At 39.2% G+C, this 23,798-nt stretch overlaps 3 protein-coding genes across 3 annotated transcripts in view; 1 reads left to right on the top strand and 2 right to left on the bottom strand.

The window, feature by feature from the left end:
* NEK11 (NIMA related kinase 11) overlaps positions 1 to 10,768 on the bottom strand; it is an 87,921-nt gene extending 77,153 nt beyond the window's left edge. Inside the window, exon 1 of the mRNA XM_009813487.2 lies at positions 10,599 to 10,768. Coding sequence (XP_009811789.2) covers positions 10,599 to 10,768 — 170 coding nt within the window. The remainder of the gene's footprint in view (positions 1 to 10,598) is intronic.
* Positions 10,769 to 14,746: 3,978 nt separating this feature from the next.
* ASTE1 (asteroid homolog 1) lies at positions 14,747 to 20,063 on the top strand. The gene is made up of 4 exons (XM_059818726.1): positions 14,747 to 16,060; positions 17,945 to 18,155; positions 19,030 to 19,225; positions 19,510 to 20,063. The coding sequence occupies exons 1-4, from the start codon at positions 14,747 to 14,749 to the stop codon at positions 19,802 to 19,804; spliced, it is 2,016 nt and encodes a 671-aa protein (XP_059674709.1). The 3' UTR covers positions 19,805 to 20,063.
* ATP2C1 (ATPase secretory pathway Ca2+ transporting 1) overlaps positions 19,188 to 23,798 on the bottom strand; it is a 54,164-nt gene continuing 49,553 nt past the window's right edge. Inside the window, exon 29 of the mRNA XM_059818725.1 lies at positions 19,188 to 19,217. Coding sequence (XP_059674708.1) covers positions 19,188 to 19,217 — 30 coding nt within the window. The remainder of the gene's footprint in view (positions 19,218 to 23,798) is intronic.

The following is a 23,798-nucleotide window of genomic DNA, read 5'->3' as shown; positions in this document are numbered from 1 at the left end:
TTTCTCCATTGTGATTTCATTACACATGCTCGATACATTTCACTATTAACTGTTCTCTGCTAATTAATGTTCCCTTTCAGAAAAAGGAGATACTGTTAGACAACTAATGTTTGGAGGCAGCATTTTGTTTTCAAGCATTGTAACATGACTAAACATCTCACAAATGCCATATTACATTTCTTCAACTTCCACCCTTGGGCTACAGCATCTGCCAAACAGAATTGTCCCTGTACAAGAATTAGTTTAAATTTTGAAATTAGTTTCAATTAGAATTTTTGAAGAAATACCCTCATATCACCTGATCTATATGAATCAATGTACAGAAAAAAGACAATCTTGAAGAACAGGAGTTGCAAAGGGAAACCAGACACAATAATAATCGCTATAAAAATGCATTCCATAGAAATTCAACTAAAACATTTCCTCATGTAATTAGTTCTTTCCTGAATGTAAATATATTTGTAAGCAGAATTATGTTCCTTTCAATGTTGCAAGGATATTTATGTCAACAGTATTGTCCCCTCAGTGGAACTAATTCCCATAAGTAATCTAAATACTAATTGCTGTAACTTTAATGAGAAAACTCACTCTTCCTACATGTCTCTTTCCAGTAGGCATCTCCTTCAATGTTTATTTCCGAACCGCATTGAATTATCTATGGTACAAAAAAAAAAAGGGGGGGGGGGAGGGGAAGAGGTAAAAGGACAGTTTATAGCTTTACAAAAGCGTATTACTAAATAGTCTACAATCAAAGGTGAAGGGAATCCAGCAATGCTGAGGACATTAATTGTTTATAACATCTATTGTTTGATAAAAATCTTTTAATACTTTCTAGCCCTCCTGAGTATGGTACTGTGGTCTTAGAAATCAGTGAAACATGTGCAATTCACAAATGAAGCAACTACCCAGCAACATTGAAAATTTAGTTTAGAACAGATGAAGGGCACACAATGCATATGAGAGAAACAGTGAACTAGGAATTACACTTACTAATGTGTCACATAAGCACAACCAAAAAAACCAGAATAAAAAGAAGGAAAAATACACTGACTGTCCAGCAAATCCAGAATTTATTCCACTCACTGCAGCAGTTTTCTCATTACAATGTACTGAATGCAACAAAGAGCCAGAAGGCTTATTCTGCATGGAGAAAACTACGAAATCCTTGAGCGGACTTATGACAAAACACCTTGCCAACAAGGGTAAACTGCAACAAGATACCATAGACAGGCATATTCAAATATTGCAAAAACATACTGTAACTTAGAGGCAGGTGATTACAGTTTGACCTAAAGTAATAATGCTGTACCTCTCCATTTTTTTACTAAAGCTAGGTTACAAATGCATAAAAACTAAACATCAGTTTTAACAAAATGAATGAGACAGAAGTGATCACAAGGCATTTGCTTAATTACAAAATCATTAAATTCTGTCTCTGCCATGCACCTCAAAGAACCAGTAATTTACCAACAATGCCCTAAGCACAATTCTCTGCTCAGTGTTGAAAATAACGCTTGTAAACATTTTGAAAAACAATGAACTTAACCATCAGCACCACTCACTGCCTGCACACAAGATCACAACGTGGCAGGTGCTGCAGCACTGAGTTCCCAGGAGCTCAGCTCTGTGGGGGATGAGATTTAGAGTAAACCCATGTAATATTTTCTTTAAGGAATTCTGCCTCCCACTCACATAAATTAAAAACCTAGTTAGAATACACTCCAGTGAAATGGACAAATCCCACTGAAAATGAAAAAGTAGGCTACTTAGTCAAAGAAAGGTATACTAAAAGGAGAAGGGTAAAAGAAAAAAAAGACGAAAAAACAATAATAATACTGCCAAAGTTCAAAAAGATGACTGACCAGATGTAAAAGTTGTATCAGACATGGCTGCAGAGGATTTTCACAGGCACCTGTTGCACCAGCTGAACAAAAGGTCCTCAGATGTCCTGAGTACTCACCCTTTGATTTCAAAGAACCCACAGAATATCAGGTTTTGCATTTTTTGAAAATGAGGGAACTAGAAATTCTAAGAAAGGAATTCCTTGTACAACGGCCTGCAGCATGGCTCTAGCTTTAAATTGCCAAATCTGTCACCAACATGGGCAGTATAAAATCTCACATCTGTGCTCCAATGCCAAGCTATCCTGCAGCCCCCACTAGAGACTTATCCAGCACAGGGACTTCCCAAACTTTCATACACTGAGATCTAAATAAATTGTTCCAGGGTGAGATGGTCCATTTCTTGAATTCCCGTGTGTTGTACCCATAAATTCCGATGTTCTACAAATTTTAGCAGAGCATCCCTCTACGAATATGCATGTGTGTGTGTGTTTCCACAGCTTTGTGTTAGCTGCATATAAGCGTAGCTTTACTGAAGAGAGGAACACAGAGCCATAGTGGGCTCTAACAGTAATTTCTGCCTTCTGTACCTGTATTGTACTTCAGCACTGTCACATTCCCACTGCAAGGGAGGTGTGCAGCTCCTTAATTCCATGTGCCAAAGGCCAGTGAGGAGCCCTACAGTGCCATGCTGGGCTGCAGGAAAAGATGGGCACTGACAGGGATGCAGAAGGTAGGGACTAAAGCACCTTCCCACATAGTCTCCAGTGAGAACTACTCTGAATGAGCCTGGGGCTATCAAACTGGCCCCTGAACCAGTATTGCCCTGCACTGGAAATGACCCGAAACAATTGTGGCCATAGCTGCAACTGCCTACCAAAACTGAAACAAAACATTGACACTTTCACTCTCTGGCAACCTCCATTCCCAGGTGTACTCTTAAACTAAGGGACATGAGCATCAGCCACTGTTACAGATGTTTCAGCAAGGACCTTGACACTTAGCTAGGTCTTGACTCCCATAGCATTGTTCACAGGATATGAAAGTCATGCTGAGCCGCTCAAGTGGAAAGCTCATGAAGGCTAACTTCTTAAACTGCTCCAACTGAATCAGAAAGACCGCTCTGTCAATGTTCTTATGATCTCTTATTTGGGGCCAAGAATGACTGTACACCTTAGTAGTGACAGCAGCTCAGCTGATACACAGTAGTCTGAGCCTTACATGAAGAAGCAGAGGCACTGAACCAAGCAAAAGATGGATCACTAAGAAAAGTTTATTTAAAAATAAGCAGCAATCAGGAAGGTCCTACAGGAAATGCACCTTTGTTCAGTTTCCAAGGAGATCATTAATATCTGTTCACAAATCTAAAATGACCTGATGAATTCTAGTCTTAATTTCTAGTTTTTATTATTAAATTAGGGAGAAGAAAAAAAGGAAAGCAGCACAATTAGATGAACATGCACATGACAACCGGCAGAGAGTAATTTGTTACCGTTTAAATCAATTCATTATCAAATTACCGTTCCCTTAGAATACCTTCAAAGACACAAACAGGCAGCAAACGCAGGGATTTGACGACACAGCAATCTGCTGATTGTCGCTTGGATATTGGTAAGTTACAAAACTCTTCCACCTTTAGATTTTATTTCATTTGTTATAAGAAGTCATAAATATTTGAAAGTCACATGATAAATTATTCAGCTAAGTGCACAGTTTCCAAGGAATCATAGCATGAGTCTGGATTAATGGTATAATGCAAGTCAGACGCAGAAGTTGAGCTGACACCCCACAATTACCACACACAGGAGCAGTCCAGGGAGTTTGGCGCTTCTCAGCGTGTGCTTTCCACCACAGGGACATATAAGTACCTTGTGAATATTTATGAACTAGAAGTCCCTATTGCCTACTGTGTACTTCAGCTGCTTGCCCATCCATGGTTATGAATTAGTGAAACTTAACCCACAGCTTCACTTGGCACAATTGATTAGGACATTCATTATCTCTAAGAGATAGCATTGTCCTTCAAGATTACTTCTGAATGTAAATCTCTGCTATAAAAGACTTTTTCTTTAATTATAACAGGTAACTATGGTTAATTGATAAGCTACTCGGGGGACTGGGATAGAAGTGACTGCGGGAATATTACTGTTTGCTGTGAAAATGCCGATACAATCCTGCTACTTTCTGTATACAAAGCAAACTCCTCAAAAATTGAGAAAGACTTTTGCAAAATCATATGCTAGCCAAGAATCGGGGCGGGGGGGGGGGGGGTGGGGATGATTTGAAAAAACCACCCTGCTGATGTCCTGCATTTTGAAGGTGATTTGTAAATTTAAGCAAATTTTGTCTGAATATACCAGTAAATTAAAAGCTATACTGACACTTCATTTACAAAAATTCATATTAACTGTTTCCTAGACACAATATTGAAATCCTTCCTTCTCTTAGTCATTACAGATTGCATTTGAGCAAATCATTCAGATAGTAGAGTTTTATAAGACAGTATTGGCTTGATAACTACTGAGCTGCTGATACACTGCCAACAAAATTGGCATCGTAATCACACATGGGTGTGACTTAAATTTCCTATCAAATAAGATCTAATAAGCTTCAAAGCATTTACGTATTATGTTAGCAAAGAACTGAAGGTAGATATTAAATACCAAGTACACTGGAAACTTGCAGAAGAATTCATAGTGTAATTGTCCCACCAGCATTTCCAAATTTTTCCAATTGTCCTAAGTTTAGTAGCCTTGTCTACCAAGGAAAAAATTGTCTGTCTAGCAATCATTACTCAACTTAGGGAGTTACTGTCCAGTTCCAACCAAATCTGTCAAGAAGGGTGGCAATTTCACAGATCTTAACATGACCTTGTTAAATGATCTAAGTAGGACGTGCAAGAGCTTTAGTGGCCCCTGGATCTCAAAAGTTACACATCCTTTGAGCTGCCAAATGGCCAGTATATGTATACCAATCATCTCACCTGTGCATGTGCTCAGGGACCACCATGGCTTGACCTGTCTCTCTTGCAACCACTAATTAGGGAATACAGAAGGAAAATACAAATACTGGAGGGATCCAAGAGGGAAGGGAGAAGCTGGAGCTATGATTAGAGGAAGTAAAAGAAAACAGGGGACGTTCCAGAAAAAGCAATGTTGTCATAACATGTGTGGTGAAAAAGTAGAGCTTCTTGTGTTAGGTTAAAGGAACAGAGGATGCAAGTCTACAGGAAGCTAGGCTTCCTTCCTGCCACACACAGAACAGCTTGTTTCCAGATTATAGAACTGACCCCCATGATATTAGGCTCTAGATGAGGATCGAGCATCTACAGTATAACTGAAAGTTCTGCTAATATTTAGCAAGATTAAGATACCAAGGAATGCTTTCTGTAGTGGCCCAGTCATTTTCCGCAGCCTTGCTACACAAACACAGGCAAACTGTTTGATGTCCCTGTTTATTGCCCATTTGCAAACTAGACAAAAACACTTCATAGCTCTGAAAAGTGCTTTCAGGTCCCAGAATGGCAAAGGTGCTAAATGCATGCAAAACGTCATTCTTAATAGACAGTATTCCACAGTGGGCATACGTGGATCTAGAAAAGTGACTGAGTAGCACCACTGTTTATCCTTTGCCAGTATCATTAAATTATACAAATGTCAAGAAAAAAATGACGCTTAGGTCCAACTTCATTACTGGTGCAACTTTATAAAAGAAAAAGAGGAAAATGAACAAAAACACGTAAAGAAGTAGCTTTCACCCAAATTAAAGCTACCATTTTTTCTACTTAAAAGAGCCAAAGCCTCTAAAAATTTGTGGAAGTCCACTAATGGGCAACTAGTAATATGCATCCCCATCTATCATGCCTAAATTCAGTTCAAACCCTGGAAAATATTAAAAACCACAGCAAATATTTGCAGGAGCATCCAATCCTTATTTGGACTCCAGTTACACATTAGCTAAATCAGTTTGCAATTTGAAATAAAGATTTGCCAGAGGTCATTTTAGAGACCACTAGAATGGAAAGACAGTGTCACATTAAGCAATTTAATCTCAGTTTTAGTGAATGTACAGTACCTGGCTCAAAACAAGATTTCCAAATATCTAGCAGGGAAAATATCAAATAATACACAAACCAAGCTATCCTGTGTAAACTGGAATTAAGCAGCTTGCTTTGGTACAAATGTGTCTCTTGTGTTTAACTGACTTTAGGGTCTAAGATGATATAAATTCTGACCATAGTTTCTTCCAAAACTGGGGGAAATTGATGATCTCTCTCCTGTGTAGATTGTCTAGCACATGAGAAACTTCTTCAATAGAGAAAAGTCTCCCAGGTTCTGGCCTTTCTCTTTATGAGGGGCATTAATTTTCTTCTCTACTCTGCTGTCTGTTTTCACATAAGTTGCAGGAACTTCTTTGAGATGCTTAACCCTCTGCCATACTTGGTGAGAATCATCCAACAGGATCAAAAGCTCTTGTAGAAGATGTACAGCGGATGGCATAACTTTCTATATAAACATGGAAGACAAAAGTCACTTTCCCTAGCCATAAACCTAGAATCAAGAACTTGGACTTTTCTTTTTAGGAAATTATTATAAAACCCAAAAAATTTATTCATCACATGTCTACACAAAGCAGATCTCTCAGAATAAGGTAAGTGTGATCCTTAAGTCTAACAGCCAGTCTGAAATAACCCCATGGTGGCACCATCTCACTCCAGAATACTAATCACTGGTTTGGTTTTCTCCCTCTCCATTGTGGATAATATACTTTGGAAAAACATAAAACACAAGCAATACAAGCAGAGAAGCTATTGCTTGGTAAACTTGAATGTGAGCAGAACCTATGAAAGCATATTTAAGAATATACTATGGCTTGCAACTATCATTTTCTAAAGGAAAACAGAGTTCATTGACACAAGAAGATGTGTTGTATGACTAGGGATTTTCCTGGCTTAGACATTCAGATGTTTAGCTATGTCTGTAACTGACAGCTGTTTACAGCAGTACATCATTTTCTAGTTGAGACAGTGTGGAATGCAAAATTAAAATGAAAAAGGTTTTCAGAGTCATCTAATAAAAAGATAGCAAAATTATAGAAATCACACGTGACCATGAACATAAAAAATTACCAGAAAATACAATTGACAAAAAATACAAATTAGGAAGTTAAAGCAACAGGCAAGGAATGCGTCATACAATGCAACACTTAAGAGGGACTTAGAGTAAGGGACCTACATATGCTACTATACTTGTAGTGCTTCATAACCTTATTATTTATGGAGTGCGCAACTCAACCATATCACACTGCATGTCTCTGATCTAGTATGAAAAGTCAGTAATCCTGACCCCATCCATACACAGAACTGGAGATGAGCATGAAGCTGGCACATACTTCTAAGACAGGCAGGCATTGCTGGCCTGAGCAGCTCTATGTGGAGAGTTTTATGTGAAATAAGTCTGTTAACTTGAGACATTCCCCAAATAATCCTCTCTCCCTCCCAGCTGAAGCAACTCTGTGCATAACTTGTCTCACCACAGGTAAGGTCCTTAAGGGGTAAGGAAGTACAAGGCATGCCCAAAAACTGTTTCTAAAATCATGCAAAAAGCTTTGCTGAGCATACATGAAATTAGATTATAACCATTGTTAGTTTCGGCATTAACTCATTCTGTGGACATTGGACTAATGGAAAATTGAAAAAGATATCCCTGAACAGCTTCTGTATTGATATCCAAGATGACACTCTTCTTGGGAATTTGTATTCTTATCATTTATTCCTACGCTCTTTCACAGTGCTTTAGACTAAAACAATTTTCAGGAAACTATCTGTGGCTGAGTTCACGCTGTATGTAACATTTGTCTCAGCATGTTCTAGATCATCTCTGAAACAATAAAAATAGAATTCTAATTCTGCTGAGGTCATTTGGGACCTAAAATCTCAATTCCTTTTTTTGTGCCAAAGTGCTTTCAGAGCTGTATTAAGATTACTCTTTTTAAAGAGTAAGAAACATAACCACCTAATTTTTCATTTGAAAGTATATGTGTACTTCCCAATGGAACATATAACAGAAGCAGTAACCAGTACAGTTCCATAAGAGATTATTTTCCTATTTGAAAGTAATGTTGAGAATGTGACTTCTAGTATATTTTACCACCTTAAGAAACCAGTATTTTTAAATAGAAGAAAGTGTCCAGACTCTATCTCATTATGCTGCTTGAGCTTTCATGTTCCCCTGGGCCAGTATTTTTGTCATCTATTAGCATATAAGTGATAGAAAGTTGGGGGAATCTGCTCTTCAATCTGTTTGAGGCGCAGAAGGAATGACTAACTGTGATACACAAGTACCCCCTAGTGATGAAAGGATAAACTACAGTATTACACTAGCGCTTTAGCTTGTTAAATATTGTTGTAGTCACAAAAAGAGACTGATAAAACAAAAAAAGAATATGTCATTTGATACTTAACCTCTGTCCTGAGGATGGCAGAGGACACACTCAGATTCACCCCTAACAAAGCACAGGCATGAAATGCTGCAGGCAGTGAGTGTTTCTTCAAAACACAGTCACTCAGCATTAAAGTTCTCAAAGAAAAATTCTTAAGGAAAAAAATAGAGATAATAACTACTTAAAGGCAAAGCACACATTCCTTGGTTTTGAGGTTTGGCAGCTTGTGCTATAGCAGCAGATGTGTGAAGACACACATTTCACTATAGTGTTAATATTCTAAGAATGAGTTCAGTAACAGATGAATTCTGAAGGCTCTTATAAGCTCAGGTAGTTCCTGTTACCCTATTTGCAGGACAAAATATTTTAACAGAAAAAGAAAATGAAAAATATTTTCTATTGTTTTTAATGAAAGTTTCCATTAAAGAACATTTTTGTAGAAAACCATAGCTAAGGCTAAGAGAGATCCAAAAGTCTTACAAGACAGCTGGAAAAAGCTAAGAGCTTAGTAGCCTCTAACGCTAATCCAAGGAGCTGAGAAGCTGTAAACTGATGTAGAAGGAAAGCAAGGAAGGAAAGCAAGTGAAAGAATTATGTCTTGGCTGCACATTTATGAAAGCAATATTGCCAAGAATGCACTGTCGTAAGTGGCAAAAGTGAGGCACAAATTAATTAGAAAAAGCTCTTTTATCATATAATTGTTCATTAACATGTCCATCAATAAGGACTAATAGACAACCATATTTAAAGGAAGAATGTACTTCTCACTGAAAAGCACATTGATTAGATGTTTCAGACTTTAAACAAAAAGCCTGACAAATTTTAATGACTAAAACCAAAAATATTCACATTTAAATTGCACTTGGTGTAAGTATCAAATTGATAGATAAACAGTTCTACACAACAGGAAGTCCAGCCAGTAATGCGTTACCCAGGCACCCAACTTCAAACTCACATACAGAAGTGTCAACACTCTGAAAATGTTCTTTTGTCCTTGTGGATTCAGAATCCTAAAGGGTTTAATCAACCAAACTGATGAGACCTGTGCAAATTCAGACAGGTAAAAAAAAAAAAATTTAAAATATAAATCAAGATTTGCTGATCATTTGAAAAAAAAAGTGCTATCAGTTAGGCATGCAGCAAATGGAAAGGTGTTTACTGGAATTTCTGTAACTATTCCTTCTCAGGTTTCATTTAGACAACTCAGTTATAAAAAAATAGGACATCAATACAGCACAGTTTCTTTTGAGACCCCTCCAACAATCTGAGTCCTTACAATGACACAGAATCGATTCCTGAAAGCATCCAATTAAGTGTTATTAAAAAAAAAACAAACAACTTACCTACACTAAATAAATAAGAAGTCACCAGAAATTAAGAGGGAAGCCCATTAAAATACATTCAGAAATTCTGACATTTTCATGCTCCCTTTAAATGTTCCATGCTTTAATGGGCATGTGTAATGGAATGAAGCATTATAGAGCTAGATACTGCAGTAGCTGGACCTGATTAGACTAACAGTTCTCTTTTCCCACATTTTTTTAAAACAAAAACATTGTGTTCATGAAGATGGATAATAATGGGATGGAAAGCAAATGCCCAGCACTTTAGTAAGTGTTCTGAAGAAAGAACTTCAAGAACCGAGTTTATTTATAAAATACAAAGACCTCAAAAATAAACTATACAATTATATTACACACACGTATATTATATATTGACATAATTATGAAATGATAGCTTACAAATTATAAAACTTTAAACCTTTAACAAACAATTTTGTTACAAAGAAGAAGAGCAAATTTGTGAAACCTGCCATATACCTTTGCTCTGCTCCTTGTCAGGACAATGATAAAATTTAGCTCCGTTCTGAGTAAATACAAGGGTCATTTCCACAGCACATATCTTGTATTAGCAACTTGTCCAAGGTATGACACTGAGGAATAGGTAACTTGCATATATTTTTACTGTTTTTATTATTTGTTACAAAGCTTCAGAGGTGTACATCACTATGGAGATGAGGGTCTGAGATTTTCTACCTACCTCCACTCCGTCTTCCACAAGTGAATTAAAAGGGATTTAGATAAAAGTGCAGTAAGCTAGACATATCGGATAAACTATTTTAAACAAAACCATATTCAGTTAGAATGCTGAGTCAGCATAAAGTCTGCTCCTATCTTACGTCCTCACTGAAGTTAAACAGTTAAGGCTGCAATGTAATACCAAACTGAGAGATGAGACACATGCAAAGAAAACATCTACAATGCAAGAAGTATGTTCCAAACATTTTTATTTAAATTATGTGAGGGGTTTACTTACAATTCTTCTCCTTGTTTTGCTTTTCTATCAGAAACCAGATATACACTTCCAAAGCTTCCATTGCCAAGTTTTCTCTGAATAGTGTATCTTCTTGCAATCATAGCATCTGAGCAAGCAGAATTAAATCTGGCAACAGTGACATGCTTAGCAGTTTCTTGAAATTTCAGCATTTCTCTGTGTAACAGAAACTACACAAATTTCTCTAGAATGTAGCTTTCAAATCCTTTTACTCTTCCATGGATGTTCACAGGAAACACTTGAAACAGAAAAAAGAATTGATTTGTCAATGTATTATTCTTATTAAAATCTTAGAATTAATTTTATGGCAGTGTTTACAGTGCTCAGCTCGCAGCAAAACACAAATTAAGTGGAATTATTAGTTGCTAAGCTGTGGACAGCAGATTTGATAAAGAAACTCCAAGTAATGTAGATGTGACATAGTCAGCGTTCCTCTAAATCAACCTTAAATGAATTCACTGAAGTGATAACACAGGGGAAATGAAATGCAGGTGCTTATACATTAATTTATTTAAAAGTTCAAGTGCTTTTTGCAAGGACAACTACACGTGTATTTCACCTGACAGTTCCCCGAGATATGGCACTCTTAACTCACCACCTGTCTTTATACCACCATGGTACCTGACACCAAAAAATCTGCGTTTCAGGATACAAGTTTCATTATTCTTATATATACTGAAGCATAATCTCTACCCGTAATTTAAGTTCACTCTCATCAATAACTACAAAGCTGGTTTCTCTGCTCTTTCATTTGCCCCTCAGATTTCACCATCTGTTTCAGTGCTGACCTCAGCTTCTGTATGATACTCTACTAATATCTTCTGCAAATTAGAGCTTTGTGTCTACACACAAGCCTACAAGACCTTCGATAAAACCCAATTCTTCCAAAAGTTCTTAATTTCTCCTTTGCTGTAATAATTCTTTTTTGACCCACCTTTCTAACAATTTAGCTTTGATTCGGAATTCTTGTCTAATTGCGGTCCTAATTCTGCAACCATAGGGACTGCAAAGGCAAACCTCTAGTGTTTCTGTCATTTTCAATAACTGGACATGAGTTTAGAATAACTTTGTTTACTCAACCTTCCTCATTCCAAATGATAAAGGGTAGGTGTTTCACCGCACATAATAAGACTATATTGCTTTCATTACCTTGCCTTTATATAATGCTACCTGCATCATTTGTGCTTGAGGATTCTTTGGAACAAATAAAGATGGTGCAGGATCCTACAATCGGTACAACTAATACTACTGTCGATCAGCCCTGCCTGCTGCAGTACAGTGTGCCTACACTGGGTTTGTTCACCATAGCATCTTAATGTCAATGCAAGCACATCAAAATACCTTTTTTTGGTTTGGAAGAGAAAAGACAAATTGCTTAATTTTAAAAGCTGTATAACTGCTGGTTCCAAGTCACTGTCTTCACTTCATAAAAAATGCAGAGCCTAAATGAAGATTGCAAGTCTGTATCTTACAACAACGGGGGGTGTGTGTGTGTGTGCAAGAACCTATTTTAATATCCATCTGCTGAGCTGCTGTCACACTGTACCAAAAAGCCTAACATTGCAGTATCACTGTATTATGAAACACAGCCAAATTGTAATTACTACAAGCCATCTTAACGATGATACAAAATGTTTTTTAAACAAAAGCACTCCTGAGATTCTGTTTCTATATTCTCTTTCAGATAGCAACAGTGACAAAAATTTTGAAACGCAGATGCTAAGCAAAGAATGTCAGCTAGAAAATTACTTCTTCTGTAACTCCAAATCTGCTGAGGAAGCATAAATGGATCATGTTGAGGTCTGAGGGAGGGGAGGGCAGGAAGATGAACTCCATAAAATATTACATTGCCAGTTCTGAAAAGTTTACATATTTCTCATGTACTATTCTATTCTCCTAGGAAGTTGCTGTTTTATGGATGCTTTCATAAATTCCAAACAGAATAGCTTTGAAATATGTAACCTTTAGAAATAACTACACTTACAAAAACTGCTGAGCTATCTATTCCTTTTTTCTAGAGAAGAGTCACTTACCACTGCTCACCTTCAAATTTTCATACTTACTTGGGCCCTAGGAATGTATCACAATCCTTTACACCACAATATCACACTTGAGGTCAAGTAGCTCATTGAGTCTAATTGTTGTGCTTTATTTCCAATCCTGCCTCCAACCTGCTACTCTCTATGCTTCGATTTCCCTCTATATATACTAATAGTAATAACTATCATATAACTTTGTGAAATGCTTTGGTATCTACTGCTGAATAGTGTTATAAGGCAAGGGCCAGTGATTGCCGTTGTGGTGTCACAGGCACATTTTAATAGCATAGAAGAGATGGATTGCTGAGCCACCACATTTGAAAGAAATACCCTGTAAGAGTCAATAGACTCTACAGCCTGACTCAACCATAAGACTGACTGATTCTTTGAGAAGTATACAAACTGGCAGCCTCTCCTATCTCACTCAAATCTTGAGCCCAACCTTCCTTGTGTTTTTTTACCACTGTCCATCTTCTGCCCCTGAGCAAGTATTTCTGAACCAGCAGTACATCAGTTGCTTCATTAAAGTTCAGAACAACTAAAGATAACTCAAATAAATCAACTCTCCAGCCCCCTTTTCCTCAAAAATCCCAGTATGGCCTATCCAGTAACACTCTGGTAAACAGTTTATGTTCTTAATTTTCTCCCCCCACACCCCATTCTAGAGCCTGGCAGGCTGCTGATGCCAAACTAATGCAATTACATTGTCTGGATCACTTTCTTTATTTTTCCTTCTTCCGTGGCTAGAGTTAAATCTCATTCCTCTTTTTTTGTTGTAAGCTAAAGCAAAGTTGTTTTTCAGGGTTTCATAGTTCCACCTACACATGTTAAGCACACAGCATCTCCACTTCTTCCCCTGACCTTCCTTTGCTTATATAAGACACACACTGGTTTTCATTGCCTTTACGTAACCTTCAGGTTTCTTTAGCAACAGCTAACGTACGCCGACGCTTTCTGCCTCCAAGGTAAACCCTTCTTTGCCAGTCAAGGCCATTTTCCCATTCTACCATGTTTTTTTTTTATTCCTTAAGAACCCCTGTGCTACATCAATATTTGCTACCCCCCACCCCTTGCAGTCCAAATTCCAGAGTTTTTGTATTTAAACTCAAAATATCCTCAGTATTTACTACCTTGATTTTTTTCCTGTGAATGACTTCACTGGCCTACTCCTTTAAACTGTTTGAAAAGTTAAAAAATGAGGTCCTCCTAGGGTTTTTTCCTTCATTTTAAAAAAATTAACTCCTGAACACTGGCTCCATTGTTATTTTCTGCAACATCTTTATAAACCTACCCAAGTCTAAAGTAACATCATCTCAGTTGGCTCAGTTTTTTTACCGCTCCCAGAGAAAGGATAACTAAGAAAGATTTTATTAGTAGTGTCAGCAGCCAAGGAGCTTGCAGCTGATGGTAAAAGAAGGTCAAAAGTACTCGACTACCGAAGAGGCTAATTAACCCCTGAGGCACACTCGGGAAGCCGAGATCCCCGAGGACAACCTCAGAGATGTTATTACCTTGTTAACGGACCGCGTAAGACTCAAAATCCACGCTCCGAGGACCTGGGGACACACGCAGGTAAGAAGTCTCCCCGCTGCCCCGCTCAGCTACCCTCACACAGAGGGGCGAGGACGGCATGCCTCTATCCGCTCCCCCTTCCCCACCCCTCCGGGGAAAGCAGTGCTCCCCGGGACCCCGCTGGACTCGCCGACAGGTACGCCACCTCCCCACCGGTTTCCGTCCCTCCAGCGCCCGGCCCCGTACGGCCGCCAGAGCCGCCTGCGGCGAGGACTACCGTCCCCCAGGGTCCCCCGGCTCCCCTCGGGATGGCCTGAGGCAGGACGCTGCCAGCCCGGGGCAAAAGAGGAAGCGGCCACAGCCTCCTACCTCGCCCGGCCCCGGGAGCCAAACCGGGCTGCGCGGGGAAGGTGCCCGCCCCGGCCGCTCCGCCAGGCCCCTGTTTGCGGCTCGGTCGCTAGGAGACGCCGCGCACGCGTGCTGTGAGCCAGTGGGCGGGGAGAGGAAGGGGCGCTCCCCTGTCACTCCTAGCACTGCTTCCGGCGGCGGGGCGCCGTTCCGGGGGCGGCGGGCGCCGCCATGGGCATCCAGGGTCTGACAAGCTTCGTGGAGGAGCGCGGGGCGTTCTTCACCGAGCTGCGGGTGAGGGACACCAAGCTGGTCATCGACGGCAGCAGCCTCTACCACCGCCTGTGCTTCGCCTCCGCCGTCGACTTCCGCCGCGGCGGCGACTACGGCCCCTTCGCGGCGGCCGTGCGCGACTTCTTCGGCAGCCTGCAGGCCTGCCGCGTCGCCCCCTTCGTGGTGCTGGACGGCGGGCGCGGCGCCGACGACAGGAAGCTGCCCACGCTGCGGGGCCGCGCCGCCGAGCGGCTGCGGGCGGCCCACGGCCTCTCCCGCGGCGACGGCGGCTGCCTGGTGCCGCTGCTGACCCGCGAGGCCTTCGTGCAGGCGCTGGGCCGGCTCGGCGTGCCCTTCGTGCAGTGCTTCGCCGAGGCCGACCGGGAGATCGCCGGCCTGGCCAACCGCTGGGGCTGCCCCGTCCTCTCCCTCGATAGCGACTTCTTCGTCTTCGACCTGGCGGCCGGCTACTGCCCCCTCACCCACTTCCAGTGGCAGAGCGTGTGCGCGGGAGAGGGGGCGCAGGGCTGCTACGTTCCCGCTCGCTGCTTTTCGGTGGAGAAGTTCTGCAGGCACTTCAGTCACCTGGACAAACGCCTGCTCCCTCTCTTTGCCGTCATGCACGGGAACGACTACATTGATCTGGCCGCTCTCGAGGCGTTCTTCAGCAGGGTGCGCTTGCCGAGGGGGTGCGCGGCGGGGAAGGGGGGGAGGCACGTCCGCCTTCAGGGGCTTCTGAACTGGCTGTCGCAGTTTGCTGAACCCACCGAGGCTGTCGACAATGTGCTGAAATACCTTAAGAAACACCAGAGAGAAGAAATAAGGGAGCTTCTGTGCACTTCAATGGAGGATTATACTCCGTCTGACGTGAATCTTGAGGACTTTTTTCAGAATGGAAAGTACGAATGTGAGGCAGCCAGGAAAGCAGACTTACCGCAGTGGGTACTCGATGCTTTGGCAAAAGGTAAGCTGGCCCCATTCGTCAGCGATGCCCTGATACTAAGAAGTACCTTCCTCCACGTTCAGGTGGAGAACATGCAGAGACCTAGCGCACATAGCACAGCTTTGCCCATTCGACAAGTTATCTATGGACTGCTTATGAAAGTATCTCAAAATACTGAAGCTGCTTCTCCAAGTAAGCAGACCAACGAGCTGCCAGTTGTATGTGAATTTGACAGACTCCAAAAGACACTGAAAAAAACATTTGTTCAAGCAGCAAGCCTACCCACAGATTTTTGTGATGATCATTTTCCTTTGGACAAGTTAATGGAGGTAAATGGTTGTCACAACAGTTCACGGTTAACAGTGTTTCACGAGTGACAAAACAATAGTTGGTACTCGTGTTTGCCAACTGGTCACTAAATGTCGTGCCTGAACTAAGCCACCTCAGGAACTATTTAATTCAGTAACTATTTAATACAGGGCTCTGAGCTTGGCCTGTGATACTTGAAAAACTACTTAGATTGCCTTTTTCTTCTTCCCTTCCCACCCCAAGTGTATCAAGACAAATTATATGAAGACTTCCTTGTGTGTATGTGTAGTATTGCCTAAATTTTCCATTCTAAGCTCTTCCTTCATCCTATGTATTCTGTTACACTAATACTTGCTTTTTAATTATAGGAAGGAACTCAGTTTTGTGAAATTTATATTTCGTCAAGCTATGGATGTTTCAGAGCAATGTTCTGAAACAAAATCTGACCCATGCTTTTTTGCTAAAAATCACCATTATTTCATGTATGAATCTTGCAGCTGCCCAGCAATTTTACCTGCCACAAGTATGCATCCTGCTAATGTGGACCCCTGCGGCTTTTCAGACAGAACAGCACCTGAAAAACAGCTTGTAATTCAAGTAACTTTGTACTAGCTTAGTTCTAGTCACCATTAGCAATTCTGTATATTTAAATTCTAATGATTAAGACTTAACTCTTGCTGTGAATGGAAAGTAATCACCCATTCCCAAAGCTGCATAACTGAGGTTTTGTATGCAGTAATTTCAGAAACAAAACAACAACCTGTGTCTGTTAATACTGCATATTTAAGCCACATGCTCTATCCATGTGTGGGCTGTGCTGTATGTTTTTATTACTTGCTGGTGGCTATTTCATTTAAGAACCAAGTTTATTACTACTGCAACCATTAAATGCTACAGATAGCTATGGATCCAAAGGCCTACATACAGGTTATTTTACACAGGTGGTTATTACAGGCCTTTTAAACGAGCAACATGCAAACACTTAGGAGTTTGAAAAATCACGTTTTGGGATTTTAAGAAACATTAATGACACCTTAATTTGGTCTTGGTAGGTATGCTGTTCAAGGAATTTGAGTTTCTGCTACTGTAACAACTCTTACTAAATATATGGGAATTACCAGTTCAACAGAAGGTTAGAAGAAGAAAGGTTATTCAGCATTTGAAGTGCTCTAGGCTTCAGTTTGTCTTCTGCTCTGGGGATGTCTGCCTAAGAATAGGTAAAGCCATCCTAAATCAAGGTTCACAAAGCACTCGAATTACAATTGAACAGCCTGCTGCGATTCTGCTGCATGCATGAAGTTACAAAGTTTGTAACACCACTTTTTAGAAGTTAAATAGCACAAGGAGGGAACATGTGTTAGGGATTAATACATTGCAGGTGAAAAATACAAGCTTCACACGAAGGATTTCATTGTGATTACAGGTAAGCATGTTTTCAACATACCAAGAACAGACATCACCATTACATCACACAAAGCAAGGGTAACTTCTAAGAGGCACAAAATGAAGAAGTTTATATATTTATATGTATTTGCCATACCAAAGTAATTTTAATGCATTATGGTTACAAGATTTTCCAAGCAAGTCAATTTAAACTCCTGTGTAAAAGTTAAGTCACCTGATTAGAAGACAACTCTGAAACCTCTTAAAATCTAACCTCAGGCAACTGTAAAAATTACTTTTATCCTTGTACCTAACATTTAACTGTGTAGTTTTTAAAACTTAAGTAGTATTTAAAAAATATTTCCTGTTCAGAATATCTGTGAGACTTAAATTATTTTTTATCGAAAGCATGAAGTCCTAGCTAGTTTAAACACAAGCTTATTTGCCTTTTGGAAATTGCTCACAGCAAATAAAGGCTCTTACCTTTATTTTTCCACTCCAATTTTTTAATTTATTTTCAGGTGCCCATGTCATGCCGTCAGATGCTTTTGCTGGAAACTCTAGGAGTGAAAATCAGTTTTCTAGAATCTATCCCCAGTCACTTACAACTCCCTGTTGCTGTGACGTGTTACTGGATATGTTGTTCAGAGCCAAAAATTAAGTTGCATCAATTAAAGGCTTTACTTCTAATGATAGTATCTGGAGAACTGCACAAGATAACAAATGATCCAGGTATGTCTCCAAAGAATGCAATTTTAGATGTTCGGCTACTATGAAAGTCATAATTAATTTTTCCTCATTTATGGCAAGTTGTCCATATGAATTAGCACTGATTTACACTATATCCTGAGGTGTCACATTCTTTGCATTAATACAGAGCAGAGAAAGTGCTAGCCATCAATTTACCATTTTATATAGGTGAAAGTGCTTTGCCATCTTGTAAAACACTAATTTGCATTTATAAATGCTTTCTTTAGGACTAAAAAATTTAGATACGAAAGTTACAAAAAATAAACAACATTCATTCATCAAAAGATAATAACTATTAATGCATTCAGATAGATTTTTTTCTCGAGTTTCTAAAATCATCTATACTTAAAAATGCTGAGTTGCACAGGCACTGTGCATTGAGAGAATTTGAAAGTACTAAATTATCACAGAAATTGTTTCAGTAATATTTATACCTATTAGAGTTATGGTGCCATTTCCTCTAGGAGTCCTTCATTTGATGGCAAATATTACACATGCCAGGGTTATACAGTTTCTTTAGGTTCTAGTTTATAGAAACAGGACTGACATGGTTGCCACCTGCTTCCCAAGTGGGTGGGAGGGAGATGGAAATCTTGTTTGGCATTGATCCACTCACAGAACAGCATAGCAAATTACCTAACAAATAGAATTCCTGATTCCAGAATTTCAAATTCTCATGGATATTGATACTTGAATATTTACTTAATTCTGTGTCTTAAAAGTTCAGTTTGAGACACTTGAAAACATTACGAATGCTTCCTGAAATAGATCTGGAAGTTTGAAGACCCTATACATTGCAGACACCTTTCATCCTGTTCACAGCACAACATTCATTTGCATGTCATTTTTTACCTAGATCCCACAGTTGTATGTGCTGAAGATGACAGTATTGCATATAACAAATTTCTAAAATGGAAGGAAGAGAAATCGCAAAATAAAGACTTTGATTTAGATGCTGCACACAGTTTTTGCCAGTGGCAGTGCTGTCTTCAGATGGGACTGTATCTCAACCAGCTACTTTGCACTCCTCTCTCTGAGCCAGACCTAACTAGGTAAGGATGTTTCAGAGATCTGCTTTCCACCCAAGCCCCTGATGAAATGTGTTCACGTCTTACTTTCTGTGTCAAACTCCTTTGTCCAATTTTACTACATTTGAACTCCCTTCTTTAGAGGTATTAATATGGAGGAAAATACTGAGTAGAATAGGTATCCCTTGGGAGCCCACTGTTGGATCCTGCATATAGTTAAGATCTGTTTTTTCAGTAAGCAGCATGTTTCTGTACCTGTCCTGCTGAGGTGCGATTCCAAATGACAATTCTCTCCTTCCTTTGAACAGGCTTTACAGTGGGGCCCTTGTGCACAGACTTTATCAAGAGCTTAAATCAACACCTTCAGTGGAAAATCTGTTTAGTTCATCTCCAAAAATGTCTCAGCTTTATCAGGTTTTGTTAAATACAGTAGAGTCAACTGTATCTCCAGACTTCTTTCAGAAAATGTGCAAGACCAAATCTGAGTCCTGCAAAAAGAAGAAAGCATCTAATAAGAAAAAAAAGGCTATCAGGTGTGCTATACCAGAAACTCAGCATTTATGCAGTGTTAATAGGTTTACATCACTTGGAGTGGATGACTGAAAATGTTATTCCTGAAATAACTTTTAATGCCATGCAGATTGAAGAAATTCTATTAAATGTGACTATTGGAATTTGCTCAGCTGTTCTCACCCAAGTTCCTGAGTCAATCTTTAGCAACAATTCTTGCTTCAGGAAATTTTTTTTATTTACTTTTTCTGTAACTAACAGTCCTAGGTTAAAAGACAGTCTTTAGGTTAAAAGAGGTGCTGTAACTTCTAGCTTCTAACTTTCAAGAAGTCTGATTTTTAAGTTTGTATTTGAGGAACACAGTGATTACAATCTTACAGATCAGATTAAAATGTAAATTGACAAGTTTAAAAATACAGTAGAATCAGTCTTTACAGGTAGAGTATTTGTACTTTCAGGGAGAGCGATCTTTATTCGCTCACAATTAAGTTGTGCTTGCAGTATTATAGGTACTGAACTATATTCAGGGAGAAACTTCAGCTTCTGTTCTTTCTATTCCCCCCCCCCCCCCATGTTAAACACATGCACACACAAAGCTATCACATAGTAGCAAGTTTCAGCAGGTTTGCTAATTCAGAGTAATTTTCTATGCTCTTCTGCCATTGTCATTCAAGTTAATTCTATAGCCATTAGAGAAAGGTTAATAGACCTGTTTAACTTGCCCCGATGTACACTAAGTTACTTGATAAACCCTTACTATCAACATGGTAATACTGGAAAACAAGTTATATTTGAAAAATGCTACATCATCAGTATTTCTCAGTGCTTTGTCTTAGCTAACTTTCCAGCAAAATCAGTCAATTTACATAAATGTTTTTCTTATAAAACCATTGTTTTTCCAGTGTCTTCCCCATGTGAAATCCAGTTACTGTATTTGTGTTTTTTCTCCTCAAGAATCCATATACCTTTTCTTACATTGAGGAAAATCATTATTTCCACCTTTAATCATTAAAGTTTTGCCCATTACTTAGCAGAATTCAAGCCTGATCCATGCATCATCATGTGCTCAGTTTTCAGTCTCAGTTATGTTCCCTACCTGACAGCTATCCACATGGAAGTAACTCACTAGATTGTGACTTACAGGAAGGGTCTCCGATATCATACAGCTGAGTCTTGATACTGCCATAATATATTCAATGAGCAAAGAATTGATTTAACATCTATTAAATTAATGAGACTACTTTTGAGATACAGTCTTAGATAGCAATATTTAACATCTTCCAGTACAAAACTGCTACTTATTAAAGTACCAGCAGATGGCACCTATGCTCAACCATACAGCAAGTTACTAGAACTCTACAACCCATTTCTAAATAGACTTTAATTTGCAGCTGTCTGCAAAGTCACATTTCCATCACGTGACTTTGAGGGTGGTTAAATTTAAAGTTCTTGATTTTAGTAACTAAACCGTAAATCCTTATTCATTCAAATCATCCTCTGATCCGTTATGATCCCATGTGTTTCATTTTACCAAGCTTTAATTCCTTACGGTTTTTAAGGATCAGAAACAGTCACATTTAAAGTAAGTCTTAAATATAAAAATACAGGCATGTTTGATTCCACTTTGTTAGTGCTGTGAGAAGACAGATCTAATTTACTCTGAACCCCACACTGGAAAAATGCTGGGGAACAAAAATTCCTGAGACTTGCTTGGAAGCAGTATTTTCAATTAGATAGTTCGGAAGACTGGGATAAACTCAAGTATTCCACTTTTGGATAAAAATGCTGCTATGATCACATGACATTTTGAGAATACCTTTGGGAGCGTTGACACTATGATTAAGAATTACTCTACTGGAAATGTATTCTCAATGCACAATTTGGCTGTTCTTTGTTGCTGATAAAATGAAATACACCTCATTGCAAACACCAATCCTGTATGCAGAAGAAAATAATTACTGATTCTAGGGTTACTATGCAGAATTTAAATCAAATGTCCCAGTTTTCCTCTTTGAGTCATTATAGGTTTTCTATTTTCTTTGGTGGAAAAATAAAAAAATAAAGGGCTCTTATTAAAACTGAAAAGTTCTCTATTCCATACTTAGGAAGAGCAGCTAAATTACTTCATTGCTGTCTATTTTCACCCCACATTAAATGCCTCAATTTTTGTGGAAAAATCCCACTATTGATTCAATTGTTCTGGAGAAACATCTCTCAAACTTGCCGTTAGGTGGTAATGATCAAGAGTGGAGCTGAAAAATGGCAATGGAAATTAGTCCATGCATTTTTCCTAAGTAATGAGATAGAGCTAGATGAATTACTTATTATTGTTTCATCTTCCATTGGAAAAACACAGCAAAACTTAGTTTGGCATATTTAAAGTGAATTGCATTCTATTAAGTTCACCCTGCAAGAAGGCAGAATTAATTGTTCTTAAGAGACAGAAATTTTATTTTTTTGTCTAGATTGACATGCCTTATTCAGAAAGCAAGACTTGTCATGGGAAAGGGGTGCCTCATAAACTTTGTTTTGAAGACTAGGCAATAACACTTCCAAGCTAAGATGACAAATTGGTGTTCATCTGCACTTCTGTACTTACTGGATTTCTGGGACTCCAAGACCAAGTGCAGAGCACAAAGCAGTCAAATCCCATTGAAGAGTATCAACAAGTTAAGCCTTACTATGTGAAAGGTATAGTTGCTGTACTTTCGCAAAACCAAAATTCGTTCAAGAGATTCTTCATGAGCATGCATTGTCAGTTTTTATTATCTGTCTTTACTGAAGAATACTAAGGATTTATTAATAAGTGTTCTGAAATTGTACTGAAATACAGAACACACTACAACAATACTGAACAACTACAGCCCCACTTGCCAAAGACTGTAATAATTCAATAGGAGGAACACTGACAAATCTGTTCAAATTCTGAAAGGCAAAACTGCTGGAAATAAACTTTTGCTTGAAAACATAAGAGTATTTCTGTAAGAAGTCATCTTGTTCAGATGACCCTACCAGCTCAGTAGGTTCACATCACACCCTGCAGGAAGAGACGGGGGCCATACGCTGCAGTCTTTGCCTTTACACAATTAGATCTCCAACACATTGGTACTCCAGGTAACATACGCATATTGAGCAGGCCCAGGGTCAGCCAGAGCAATGGATGAATTGCATGTGTAAAGCAGATTCAGTGGTGCACTCAACGTCCTGCCTGCAGCCCCACTTCCGCACCAAGTCTGGGAATCTCCAGAGGAAAAAAGATGAGAACAATTAAAATAACCTCTTAGCAGAGAAATTAACACAGCACTTTCCAAACTGCCTTGTTTTCCATGAACTCCCCAGATTTTGAGCATAGCATGTGGGGCAAGCCGCAAAGGTAAGTGCAGAAATACCCCAGTGCCTGTTTACAACAATTCCTCAATTAACCAACAGGATGACCATCATGACAGCATGGCCCAGAGCCAGCATCAATGCTACACTTTCAGGCTACAGTGTGAAAAGATGTGTATCCATGTGCTTTCAAGCAAAAGAGATACCATTACTTCTCCAACTCCCTCAAGGGATCTTAGACATCCTCTTTTCAAGATTCTCTAGGTGATTGTTCCTTCCATTTCCTCAAGGGATGACGAGTCCTACTCTGATGAGAAGACAACAGCTGCAAGTCTATTTTAAGGAAGAACACCGTTCCCAATCAGTGAATATTAGAGTATTCAGACATTATCATATATTAAAAATACTTTTAACAAAGACACACATCTATTACAATGCTTTTCTAGCCACAAAAAGTCATTCTGTAGGTTAAAATTTTAAGTTACACTACCAGTAAAAAGTTTATTTTTATGATCAGGGTGGAAGAAGGTAGAAGAAGGAAAACCAAACTTCTTTGAAAGAGGGGTGGGGGTTTTTGCCATTAGAGTGAGGATTAGTGCATTCATTTTCTAATTCAATACACTACAAATTATTTCAATAACAGTACTGTCTTATAATCACTCAAATGATCTAACAGTCATAAGCTAAAGTAAATATGGAACAAGACATGAAACAAAGCTTGTATCTACTATTATATCAAAACAAGCATGCTAATCTGGTG

Source organism: Gavia stellata, chromosome 6 (assembly GCF_030936135.1).
Source record: "Gavia stellata isolate bGavSte3 chromosome 6, bGavSte3.hap2, whole genome shotgun sequence".
Classification (NCBI taxonomy): Eukaryota; Metazoa; Chordata; class Aves; order Gaviiformes; family Gaviidae; genus Gavia; species Gavia stellata.
The sequence above is the reverse complement of the archived record's forward strand: the minus strand, read 5'-3'. Positions and strand labels throughout refer to the sequence as shown.